Source organism: Aquarana catesbeiana, linkage group LG07 (assembly GCF_042186555.1).
Source record: "Aquarana catesbeiana isolate 2022-GZ linkage group LG07, ASM4218655v1, whole genome shotgun sequence".
Taxonomy (NCBI): Eukaryota; Metazoa; Chordata; class Amphibia; order Anura; family Ranidae; genus Aquarana; species Aquarana catesbeiana.
The window spans coordinates 71,525,952-71,539,165 of NC_133330.1; the positions used below are offsets into that span (position 1 = coordinate 71,525,952).

At 42.4% G+C, this 13,214-nt stretch overlaps 1 protein-coding gene across 5 annotated transcripts in view; it reads left to right on the plus strand.

Annotated features, from left to right (window-relative positions):
- Positions 1–13,214, plus strand: part of CARD19 (caspase recruitment domain family member 19) — a 64,436-nt gene that overhangs the window by 37,604 nt on the left and 13,618 nt on the right. For all 5 annotated transcript variants that reach the window (XR_012235248.1, XM_073592320.1, XM_073592321.1 and 2 more), the window contains 3 exons: positions 930–1,072; positions 6,889–7,042; positions 9,764–9,823. Coding sequence is in view for 4 of the 5 variants with exons in the window: in XM_073592320.1 (XP_073448421.1) it covers positions 930–1,072; positions 6,889–7,042; positions 9,764–9,823 (357 nt within the window). In the remaining variant the exon portion in view is untranslated. The remainder of the gene's footprint in view (positions 1–929; positions 1,073–6,888; positions 7,043–9,763; positions 9,824–13,214) is intronic.

The window sequence follows — 13,214 nt, forward strand, 5'->3', positions numbered from 1 at the left end:
AGACAGAGAAGGTCTTTTCCCAGGAGTCAGGCCGGCTCCACCTGGGAGAGAGGTAGGAGCCAGAGCAGCAAGGGGCTGCCAAGTTTATGGGTCAAGGGGTGGTACTGTGTAATGGTCTGTAGAAAAAATCAAGAGTGCGCACCAACCTTGCGCATTACCCAAGTAATGCTTAGTTTGTATAAAATGTAAAGAGATATACTCAAATCAATCATAATAACATTTCTGAGTCCACAATGGACACAAAGCAACCAGGTCACTAAGATCGCATCCAGCACGCCGGAGGACCTTCCAGGTGGCTGACGCATTTCGAGGGGAGATATCCACTCGTCCTCTGAGCCAATCATTTGAGCCCACAATGGACTCCAAGGTTTCTATGATTGATTTGTTTGTGAGTATATCTTTCTTTTTCTTTTTATACAAATAAATATTACTTGGGTATTGCACAAGGTTGGTGCGCCCTCTTTTCGTTTTTTTTTTTTTTCTAGTGTTTCCATTGGGTTCCCTCCAACCCTTGGGGCAGCAGGGCCTGTGCAGTTACCTGGAGCCATCATGGGCACCATTACATCACCTTTGAGCACAGGAGATTTTGTTTTTTAATGGTCTGTGGGACCAGAGTTAAGGCCAGAAATCTGAATGTTCGTTTGTTTTGATGGAAATGCTGAATACTCCTGCGAGGGAAAATCACGTTATGATGTTTTTCTGAATTTAAAGCCCCCTTAAAGCTTTTGATGCTAGTTCTCACAGCCATCTGAATGAGGGTGCCTGGATCACAAACCTGTATGAACAGAATAAAAAATGATTTTGGTAGGAAGGACATTTGAAATATATACATTTCATATACAATGCCTATTTCAGAATTCCAGCTCATTCACATTTTGGAAGAAACTGGAGACTGGACTACTAATTCAAAATATAATGTTTACTTTCAGACATTTTATATTGTGACCGGCTACATCAGGACACGCCTTTTCTGATGAGCAACAGGCAACTGACTGAGCGGATTGTGGACAAGATTATTTTGCAGCTGAATCGTGTCTATCCTCAGGTTCTGTCAAACAAGGAAGCTGAAAAGGTACTATTACTATTAACAGTTCTCTTTTTTCACACAGAAATATTATCCTCTAAATTAAGCTCAAACTTTTTAAATTATCGAAATACATTCTAAGCATCAAAACCGTTTCTTCAGAAAGCACTCACAGCCTGAGTAGAAAAGCCTATTCCTGCCAGCATGCTCTGCAGAGATGGACCTTTGTTCTCTATGTGAAAGCATCGATCTCTCTGCAGAGGTGTAACACAGCCACTGCTAAGACAGAGTTAGAGCTCTCTAATCAATAGGGAGCATAAGCTTTTCTAATTGCAGAGGAGAGCTATAGGTCTGAGGGGTCGCAGGGGAAGTGTCAGACCTCTGCAATAATATATATCATTATTTTTTTATTTAAAGTGTCAAATCGTGACAGTGCCATCCAGTGTGGTACAGAAAAATGCCGACACACAACACATATCACATCAGTGTTGTGGCAGGAACGGGGCACATAGAATTGTTTTCTATGTGCTCTAGCGGTGCTATAGTGGTGACTTGCCCACATTTATTTGCAGGTCACTGAATATAGTATGAACAAGCCGTTAGGTGTTAGAAAACAGGAAGCCGTTGTGGTTGCAAGCTTCCAAACTATCACAGATTTGTATAGTGTATGACCAGCTTTACAGTCAAGGGGTGCCCTCAATCCCCTGCCCCAGGTCAACCACTAACATAAGATGTTGGCACACAGGCCACCATGCCAGGTTTGAAGAAAGCTTTAGTCCTACATGAGCTTTGAGGTCTGTCTGCAAGTAAAGCTGGGCATGCACGGTTAGTTTTGTCTTGCTCAGCCAAGGGGCTGAACAAAAAATATACTAACACATTCTTCCATTTACACAAATGAGGTGAATGGAGGTGAATGGTTCAGCCAAACTAGTCGGTATTGGGCAACTTTTCTGAATTACAAAATTGCCTGCTTACTTCGTCTACCTAGGCATTCATATATTCTCAACTATGCACCCTACACACGATCAGACTTTCCGACAGCAAAACCGTGGATTTTTGTTCGAAGGATGTTGGCTCCAACTTGTCTTGCATATACACGGTCACACAAATGTTGGCCAATGAACGTGGTGCTGTATGTGATATCTCCATTACGAACGCTAGTTTTACAAGACCGAGCACTTCCGGCTCATACTTGATTCTGAGCATGGGTGGACTTTTGTCCGACGGACTTGTGTACACACGATCGGAAAGTCCAACAACAAACATTTGTTGGGGGAAAATTTGAGAACCTGCTAGCCAACATTTGTTGGCGTAAAGTCCGCCAACAAATGTCCAATAGAGTATAAAGAAGGGGGGAACTAATGCGCAAACCACAGGGAAAAATAAAACCTAACCGAGTAGCTGCCAACATAAGGGTGTTCTCACACTAAATAAAAAGGTAATGTGGCGCTTACTAAAAGAGCAAATAATTATGACGTAATAATCAATAATAATAATAATTCTTTGGAAGTTCCAAAGGGATAAATCCAAATGAATGATGCGTCTTTAAATTAATCTCTCATCAGAATTGTAAAGCCAGAAATTAACAAACCAATGCTATAACAATTAATAAATAACCGCCCTCCAAGCAATAATTAATGTCCACAAAAATGAATAATAAAGAAAGCTAGCCACTCCCAGACAAATACCAATTCAATGTTGCGTCTAGGCCATAGCAGTAGAATAATAATTGAGTAAAAGATCACGGCATCAACAACATAACTAATGCAAAAATACAAGTGCAAATAAATAATCAAAAATGTAGCAAAAGATAATGCAAAAAAAAAAAGTTATTAAAATAAATAACACTTACTAAAAAATCCTGAAAAAAATCCTGAAAAAATCCAAGTGCAATTAGACAATCTGTGCAAAATAGCAATATAAAAAAAATCCAAGTGCAAATTAGCAATCTGTGCAAAGTTAATTGTGCAAAAACTACAATAGTGCAAATAAACAATCTGTGCAAATGTAGCAAAAAAGTGCAACAATAAACAAATATGCTGAAACTAACAATATAATGTCCAAGATATTCTAATGTAGTGCCCAAAAGTTATAATAATCATTAGATAAAAAATTGTGAAAAAAAAAGTCCCATACACAGTGCAATCCAATTGTGACAGTCTCTTCAAATGTGAGATACAGTTCATCAAATAAACGAGTGACACCATCCAGCCAATCTCCAATGTGCGTGGTAATATTTCCCCCAGCCTCTCACCTCATATAAGAGAACAGCGAGCCTTACTGACTGATCCACACTGGCTGTTCCTGGGCTCCCTCGGCGACACCGCTCCTCTGGATTTCTTTTTATACTGTGTCAGATCTTACAGACTCTCAGCCAAATCCTGTCAAGTACCGTTCAATATGATGAAAAGGAAAGTGAGGACTCAATGGTGTAGTAGTTAGAACAACAAATTTAATAAAAGGTAATGCACATACAGTTAATAAGATAAAAGACAGCGTGTATCATATACTGTTCCCGATCTCGGCCACGTCCGGAAATGAACGTCACCCGACTCTCTCTTAACTGACGCGTTGCGTCACTGATCACGTGACTTTTTCAAAGGGTATAGAGTTGGGTGCAGGGAAGTGACTAATATAGCAGAGCGTTTGTCATAGTAACCCTCACTATATAAATAATCCTATCTTTGATACATTCCTGCAATAACATCCATATAATATTCAGAAATAAGAAAAAACGGAAAAGAAAAAAGAAACATTTTAAAAACAATACTAAAGTCCAACCGCAATAGTTAATTACACAGCACCATCAGTGGACAAATCCATAATAGCTCTTATGAGTTGAAACAACTAAACTGACATCTAGTGCATAAAGCGATAGCTGCTGATGGTAGAAACATGACATCTAGTGGATGTGTCAAGAAATTGCAGTCTTAAAAAGTGCAAGTTAAGAAACTCCATTTACTGGGCAAATAAATAAAAAATGTGTCAAAATACAATTAAAAAATGTCATAAATTCCCTGGAGTGTTTAAATTAAAAGAGGTAAAAATATTTTAGCAATAAGGAGAGTGAATGGAATGGAACTATTCAAGTTGATTGAGAAATGAATAAAAACAAATAATAAAAAAATTATTAAGAATAAGGCAGGGTGAATCCAAGATCGATAATTTAGAAATAAAACAATTCAAGTCGAATTCCACATTGTGTCCCAATGGTACTAATATACAACCACTCTGCAACGCATCAGGGAAGAGAGTCGGGTGACATTCATTTCCGGTCGCGGCCAAGTTCGGGAACAATATATGATACACGCTGTCTTTTATCTTATTAACTGTAAGTGTATTACCTTTTATTAAAATTGTTGTTCTAACTACTACACCATGGAGTCCTCACTTTCCTTTTCATCATACTGAACGGTACTTGACGGGATTTGGCTGAGAGTCTGTAATGCTCTGGAGATAGATCTGGCACAGTATAAAAAGAGATCCAGAGGAGCGGTGTCACCGAGGGAGCCCGGGAATGGATCAGCCAGTGTGGATCAGTCAGTAAGGCTCATTGTTCTCTTATATGAGGGGAGAGGCTGGGGGAAATATTACCATGCACATTGGAAATTGGCTGGACGGTGTCACTCGTTTATTTGATGAACTGTATCTCACATTTGAGATAGAAGAGATTGTCGCAATTGGATTGCACTGTGTATGGAACTTTTTTATTCACAATTTTTTTTATATTTATTCACAAATTTTTATCTGATTATTATTATAACTTTTGGGAACTCCATTGGAATATCTTAGACATTATATTGTTAGTTTTCTGCATATTGGTTGTTTGCACATTTTCGGCACAATTTATTTATTGTTGCACTTTTTTGCTACATTTGCACAGATTGTTTATTTGCACTATTGTAGTTTTTGCACAATTAACTTTGCACAGATTGCTTATTTCCACTTGGATTTTTTTATATTGCTATTTTGCACAGATTGCCTAATTGCACTTGGATTTTTTTCAGGATTTTTTATTTTTTAGTAAGTGTTATTATTTATTTTAATATTTTTTTTGCATTATCTTTTGCTACATTTATGATTATTTATTTGCACTTGTATTTTTGCATTAGTTATATGTTGTCGATGCCGTGATCTTTTACTCCATTATTATTCCACTGCTATGGCCTAGACGCAACATTGAATTGGTATTTGTCTGGGAGTGGCTAGCTTTCTTTATTATTCATTTTTGTGGACATTAATTATTGCTTGGAGGGAAGTTATTCATTAATTGTTATAGCATTGGTTTGTTAATTTCTGGCTATACAATTCTGATGAGAGATTATTTAAGGACGCATCATTCATTTGGATTTATCCCTTTGGAACTTCCAAAGAATTATTATTATTATTGATTGTTACGTCATAATTATTTGCTCTTTTAGTAAGCGCCACATTACCTTTTTATATTACTAAATGTCCAATAGAGCATACACATGCTATGATGAGCTATGATTAAGCACTGTTTGTTTGATAGTGTGAAACACGTCAGCTCTTCTGTCCGTTCTGCTGTGGAATGTATTTTTGATCATATTTTCTACAAATAAAGGCAAATTTTTGGAGTGCATGTCCAGAATTTTTCTCATCCTCATTGCTATACGCATTGTCAGCACCTGTGGCTTCTAATTCAGAGGAGAGGTCCATTAAAATTTGATCTGCCTGGAGCGGTGATATCCCTTTCCCTAGAGCAGGGGTATCAAAGTACCGGCCCGCAGGCCATTTGCGGCCCGCGGACCAGTTAAAAATGGCCCGCAGGCAGGGCCGATCCAGGACGTCTTTTTTGCATTGCACCGCAGGTGCCGAAGAGCTTTACGTCTCCATCTGCTCTGTCCTCTCCGCTGCACGCTGCTGCAGCCCAGAGAGAGAACAGAGCGGAGGAAGGATCCGCCCATCGCCCCGCCCACCTAGGCACTGACCTCAGGGCGGGAGATTGTGTTCTCTGGGTCCCCTGTCACTAGGCGTGTGTGGAAACCAGGAGGAGAGGACTCAGGAGGCAGAGTGGGGTGACTGGGGTAGAAATGTGTGCAGTGTGGGGGGGTATTTTATGGAGTGTGGGGGGATTTGTGCAGTGTGGGGGTTAATGCAGGGGGTTAATAATACATTTGCTGACACCAGTGTTGGGGGTTAATAATGCGTTTGCTGACACCAGTGCTGGGGGTTAATAATGTGTTTGCTGACACCAGTGCTGGGGGTTAATAATGCGTTTGCTGACACCAGTGCTGGGGGTTAATAATGCGTTTGCTGACACCAGTGCTGGGGGTTAATAATGCGTTTGCTGACACCAGTGCTGGGGGTTAATAATGCGTTTGCTGACACCAGTGTTGGGGGTTAATAATGTGTTTGCTGACACCAGTGCTGGGGGTTAATAATGTGTTTGCTGACACCAGTGCTGGGGGTTAATAATGCGTTTGCTGACACCAGTGCTGGGGGTTAATAATACGTTTGCTGACACCAGTGCTGGGTATAGTATATTATTGCTGGTATAGTTTATTGTTTTTTGAAGTTTTGAACGTTTGCATGCGGCCCCCACGTGGCCCTCTGGCAATTTGAGTTTGAGACCCCTGCCCTAGAGTATACACACGGTCGGACTTTCCGCCAACAAGCTCACATCCAACATTTGTTGTCGGAAAATCCGATTGTGTGTACGGGGCATTAGAGTGATGATATACCCCAATGTGCCTAAAACTTTGTGATCGGTGCAATAATGCTAAGTTTAAAAAACATCTTTTCAAATCTTAGAAAACTATAACGTGTCATTGTTGTCAGACGGAAAGGGTTAGTATGTCTATGAATAGCTGTCTGGCAAATCTAATTTTTCTTATTTACAGTTTAGAAGTCTGAAAATTCCTGTGCGTACCCGGCTGGTTGACCTGTTGAAGCATCTCCAGAAAAAAGGGGAACGAGAATGTCAGGAGTTCTACAGGGCTTTAAAGAACAATGCAGACAAGGTTTATGCCTCATTGCCAAGTAGAAGCAGCCTGAGTACGTTTAAGAGGATTTCTCTGTGTATAAGCTGAACTATGTTAAGTTGTTCTGTTTCTTTGTAAATAAGAAGAGAAGGAAGAGTGAAAGAAGAGTTAAACTAAAGCTGAGTTTACATGCTTATGTGGATTTTTGGTTCAGCTAGTAGGTCAAATGAAAAATAAACGAACAAATTCCCCCAACCACACAAGCAAGGTGGATGGAAGAATCTTCCCCACTGTGCTTTTGTATTCTGACTACTCTGCTGTCAGAATATACTGATTAGCGCTGCAGCCGCTGATTGAATGAAAGTTTTCCAACAGTCCTTTTCTACAGAAGTCGATGCGATCAACTTCTGACAAACAAGGAGGACCACGCACAGATCACAATTCAGCCAGTGCCTGCTGAACTTGTCAAATTTTGACCTGAGTGTACCCACTTTAAAGTGGTTGTAAAGGCTCTCTTTCTATACATGGAGGTAAAAAAAAAACTGCTGTGTGCAGAAGCCCCCCTAATACTTGAGCCTCATCTCAATCCAGCCATGTGCATGAAAGCAGATCTCTTCCTCCTCATTAGCTGAGACTGTCAATCACAGCCAGTGATCCAATAAAGAGAGAGCAGGGCGGGGGCGGGCCACAAGGAGCAGTGGCTCAGGAGCGAGCCTGCTCAGGTGCTCCCATAGCAAGCTGTCTGCTATGAGGGCACTCAGCAGGAGGCAGGGGCCAGGAGCGCCGTTGGGGGGGGGGGGGGCAGGGAAGAGGAGGATCGGGGGCTGCTCTATGCAAAACCAATGCACAGAGCTGATAAGTTATTTAAAAAAAGTCTGCCTTTAATATCACTTTAAGCTGTAGGTTTGTGTGTATGTGTTAAATCTAAGAACCTGTCATAAAAATAGCTTCCCCTTATCTGTAGTACAGATACTCTTTCATCCTTCACTTGCTTTAACTCACTGTTATCACTCTTGCCCACAGCCCCAATTTCTAAGACACTCAGAATTTTTTTTATCCTCTTAAACGCTGTTACACAAGTCTCTTTCCTGCATGTGACATAACTTGAGCTTGGTGATTGGCCACTGGAGCAATACATGGTAGAATGGCAGGGGGTGTTGATAAATGTGTTCAACATACCTGGAAGCCCTGTGATTCTTAGATAATTATGGGATGGGGGACAGAGAGTTTATCTAAAGACAGTGCTGGGGATAGCTGACACTTTACTTTGAGGTCTGCAGACTTCTGGAACAAGTAAGTCAGTTGCATCAGACAGGAACATAATCATTCTTTGAATTTTCATATACTATTGGGAAAGTAATTTTAATTAAAATACATTACAATATGGTATGTTGTAAAATGTAATATCTGCTGTTGAAGGAATTGGAGTTTTCCAATTTAGACTGCCTCCTGACTTTCCCCCACCCTCTTCCCTGATGCTACCACTGATATTTTGACATGCCAGAGTAAAAAATATTATCAGATTATCAGCCCCCCACCCCCCCCACTATGCCTCATCCTGCTAGAACACTACATTGAACAGAGCTATCACTGCCATCCTCCTACTGAACAGAGCTATCACTGCCCTCCTCCTCCTGAACAGAGCTATCACTGCCCTCCTACTGCACAGAGCTATCACTGCCCTCCTCCTACTGAACAGAGCTATCGCTGTCGTCCTCCTACTGAACAGAGCTATCACTGCCCTCCTCCTACTAAACAGAGCTATCACTGCCCTCCTCCTACTGAACCGAGCTATCACTGCCTTCCTCCTACTGAACAGAGCTATCACTGTCCTCCTCCTACTGAACAGAGCTATCACTGTCCTCCTACTGATCAGAGCTATCGCTGTCCTCCTCCTACTGATCAGAGCTATCGCTGCCTTCCTACTACTGAACCGAGCTATCACTGCCTTCCTCCTACTGAACAGAGCTATCACTGTCCTCCTCCTACTGAACAGAGCTATCACTGTCCTCCTACTGATCAGAGCTATCGCTGTCCTCCTCCTACTGATCAGAGCTATCGCTGTCCTCCTCCTACTGATCAGAGCTATCGCTGTCCTCCTCCTACTGAACAGAGCTATCACTGTCCTCCTCCTACTGAACAGAGCTATCACTGTCCTCCTCCTACTGATCAGAGCTATCGCTGTCCTCCTCCTACTGATCAGAGCTATCGCTGTCCTCCTCCTACTGAACAGAGCTATCACTGTCCTCCTCCTACTGAACAGAGCTATCACTGTCGTCCCCCTACAGAACAGAGCTATCACTGTCGTCCACCTGCTGAACAGAGCTATCACTGTCCACCTCCTACTGAACAGAGCTATCACTGCCTTCCTCCTACTGAACAGAGCTATCACTGCCTTCCTCCTACTGAACAGAGCTATTACTGCCCTCCTCCTACTAAACAGAGCTATTACTGTCGTCCTCCTACTGAACAGAGCTATCACTGCTCTCCTCCTACTGAACAGAGCTATCACTGTCCTCCTCCTACTAAACAGAGCTATCACTGTCCTCCTCCTACTGAACAGAGCTATCACTGCTCTCCTCCTACTTGTAGCACATGGACAGTATCATTGTTCAAGGATGCTCCTCTCAGGCACAGCTCAATCCTGTTTTCCTGGTCACTATCCCTTCGGTGGGGCTATAGTACTGCTTTTTAGCCATAAAAAAATGTACTACTTGTAGCATGTCAGGAAATTTAATAGATGCATAAAGTTTTTGATGGCTCTGCTTTCATAAGTACTTTTTACATTTTACAGATACCTCCGATCCTGTAGTAATCTCTCCAGACCAGGAGAAAATTCTCCTCAATGACAGAGGTTAGTAATTAGAAAAACTCATTTATGGTGGTATTAATGTGTGTTACACTCAGATGGTAGCTTTACAACACAGTCTCTTTGAGGGATCACTTGTTCCATTTACTTTCCTGAACCAAATTACCAAAAACTTCTTCACTTCAACAGTAAATCAGAGTCTATATAGTAGACTTTTGCTCAGACCAAACAACTTACAGTGTGATAGGTGGATCCTCCAAGAGCTCTCGCACGGAAAAACAGTCCGTCAGTTCAGCATCCACAGAGTTTTAAAATCCATTGCACCGCCTCTTCTTGTGAGGCTTCCCAGTCCTCCTATAAGTCAGGTATCCTAGTAAGTAGCCTTATGGGCTAGATCAGCCATGCTGCAGACCCACCAAATCTGTACCCCAGACCCAACAGAAGAACTATTCTTAAAAATGTTCCTTCTTTCCTCTTCCTTCTTAGCCTGCCTTTTTAAGAATAGTTACAGTTAGGGTTTTCTTCCACTTAAAAGGGATACTATCCACTTTTCTTCACCAGGCTTCCCTGGAGCCTACAATTACCCCAATCCAAATTCTGGGTGATAAATATCTCTCTTCCACCACTTAACCTGGAATGTCCTTAATGTCTTTTCATTCCCCATGAGCTGGTCCAGGCTCGGGCAAAATCGCAATAATGAAGTCGGGTTTGGCCCACGTACCGATGCTGCATCCACCTAGGTATGATTCTTAAAAAAAAAAAAAAAACATCTCTTTTAAAGTAAAACTTCTAACAAACACAAAAAAACATAATCAAATATGCCCACACGTTTGCTTTATAGGGGTAAACCTACTTTTATAAAATTGTTGACTGATTATTGATTAAAGAGGTTGTAACCCTAAAAAAAAGAGATTCTGTGCTGTCTATTCTGTCCCTTTCTATTCTGTAATAAAAAACCCTGGTTGATCCTGCCTGTTCCTGTGTCCCCCTATGTGAATTGACCGTAGTAATCATGACTGCTGATCCATTATACCCTGGTCAGGTTATGTGCCTCCATCATCCCACTGCTCTGCTCTCTCTCTCCCCCTCCCTCCCTCCCTGCCTGTCAGATCCTGTGCGTGATAGATCTCTTCCCCACCCCTCCCCTCCTGCCACTATTAGTAGCTGGCAGTAAAGTCAGAGAAGGATTACTGCCAGCCCCTCTGTTCTACCAAGCTATACTACACAGTGTAAATGTTTGTATAAAATTATGCCACTAAATGCCTTATTTCAGGTAATTTCTGTTCAGTCACGTGACCTCCGGCCGCTCTCCTTCCCCTATCTAAAGACTACAGCGGGAGGGGCCGAGCAGACGGCACAGTGGTCACATGACCACCCGGCTGATGCCAGATGGGGATCTCAGCCCCTCCCGCTGTAGCCCTTAGATCGGGGGGAGGAGAGCGGCCGGAGGTTACGTGACCACACAAACAATCTGAAATAAGGTATTTAGCGGCATCATTTTATACAAACATTTACACTGTGTAGTATAGCTTGGTAGAACAGAGGGGCTGGTAGTAATCCTTCTTTGACTTTACAACCACTTTGAAGTGATTGTTAACGATCAGCTTGTAAAGCAATGCATTCAGTTTAAAATAGAAATGAAAGTCAACATTTTCTACTTGTTTATAAATGATCACATTCCCTTTTGTTCTCAGTTGTATAGGAGCTGGGAGAGGAGAAGCAGCAGCACACTGAGCTTGCCAGTGACTTGCTGTGCAGCGGGGGGTGTCAGGACAGGTCTGATCATTGGAGGAAAGTACACTGAGTTCCCAGCACAGCTAGAAAACTGATAAAGATAATGATAACTTCAAGCGCATATACAGTATACAATATTCAGGATTAATCGGATTGGCCAGGCATATAGTCCATGGCTAAAGAGTTAGCAGCCCAGGGGTTAATGAGGGTCTGGCAGTTAGAAGCATATGGATATGGGATTACATGTTTAAAAAGGGTTTGGCAGTCCAGGGGTTAAAAAGGTGTAGCAGTTCACAATGTGTGAAGTAGGTTGATGAAGCAATGGATCTAGAAGGCGGCTGCTATCCCCAGAGATGCTGGCTCTGTGATATGTAAAAGAGGGTAAAGAAGGGAAGCGCCACCTGAGTGCAGTATTAGTGAATACTTTTAATGACACAAAGTTTAAAAACACTTACAAAAGACATAATTAAAAAGGGCTCATCTGTAGATGGATGATCCTGGTAGGTTCCTGGTGGGGATGATCCTGGTGAGTTCCTCGAGCTCCAGTCAGGGTGTTGTATCAGCGATGTAAGGCTGTTAGAGAAGCTTTTCAGCAGATGGTTCGTCCTGTGGCCATCAGGGGGAGGCTGGGGCCGGCGTGGAGCGCACAGAAGGTGACGTCACGGGCTGTTCAGCAGCTTCCGGCTTCCGGGTACATTCCAAGGGGAGGGCTCGCATGGAGGGAGGATACTAGCTGTGAGGGAGTCTGTGGATAGGCTACGCGCTCGAAGCAGCTACTCCTTCAATAGGCCTTAAGGAGTAGCCTATCCACAGACTCCCTCACAGCTAGTATCCTCCCTCCATGCGAGCCCTCCCCTTGGAATGTACCCGGAAGCCGGAAGCTGCTGAACAGCCCGTGACGTCACGCACACCTTCTGTGCGCTCCACGCCGGCCCCAGCCTCCCCCTGATGGCCACAGGACGAACCATCTGCTGAAAAGCTTCTCTAACAGCCTTACATTGCTGATACAACACCCAGACTGGAGCTCGAGGAACTCACCAGGATCATCCCCACCAGGAACCTACCAGGATCATCCATCTACAGATGAGCCCTTTTTAATTATGTCTTTTGTAAGTGTTTTTAAACTTTGTGTCATTAAAAGTATTCACTAATACTGCACTCAGGTGGCGCTTCCCTTCTTTACCCTCTTTTACAGCTAGAAAACTGACCACGATGTGTTCTACTGCTTAGTGTGGGCAGTTTTTTTAATAGGAAAGCAAGGGGATTAGCAGGTACACCAGGGATTTTGCATAAAGGAAGCAATACAAAGAGGACAGGAGACTTTCAAGTACATGGTACAGCAGACACATATGAGGAATATAAAGAGTTGGGGTAACAAACGCTTTAAGTACAATCAAAATGAATAATACCCAATAAATCTAAGACCATTTGCACTATTTCTAAAGTGGAGGCTGATTTCTGATGCTGCCTCTAGACAGGTGCACAGCCTTCTCTTTAGAGTTTATCATTCTCCTTTGGCACTTGTTAAAAGTGATTTGGAAATCACCAGAGCAAAAGGTGAAGGTAAATCGTCCAAAGAGGACAAGCATTCTATTGAATTCCCGTTACTTTACTGAGATTTAGTGTTTGGTATCCAGGGCAGAAAGTAAAGGGAAATCTCCCTGGCTGCACACAGGCCACAAAAATAGCCTAATGGGGGTTT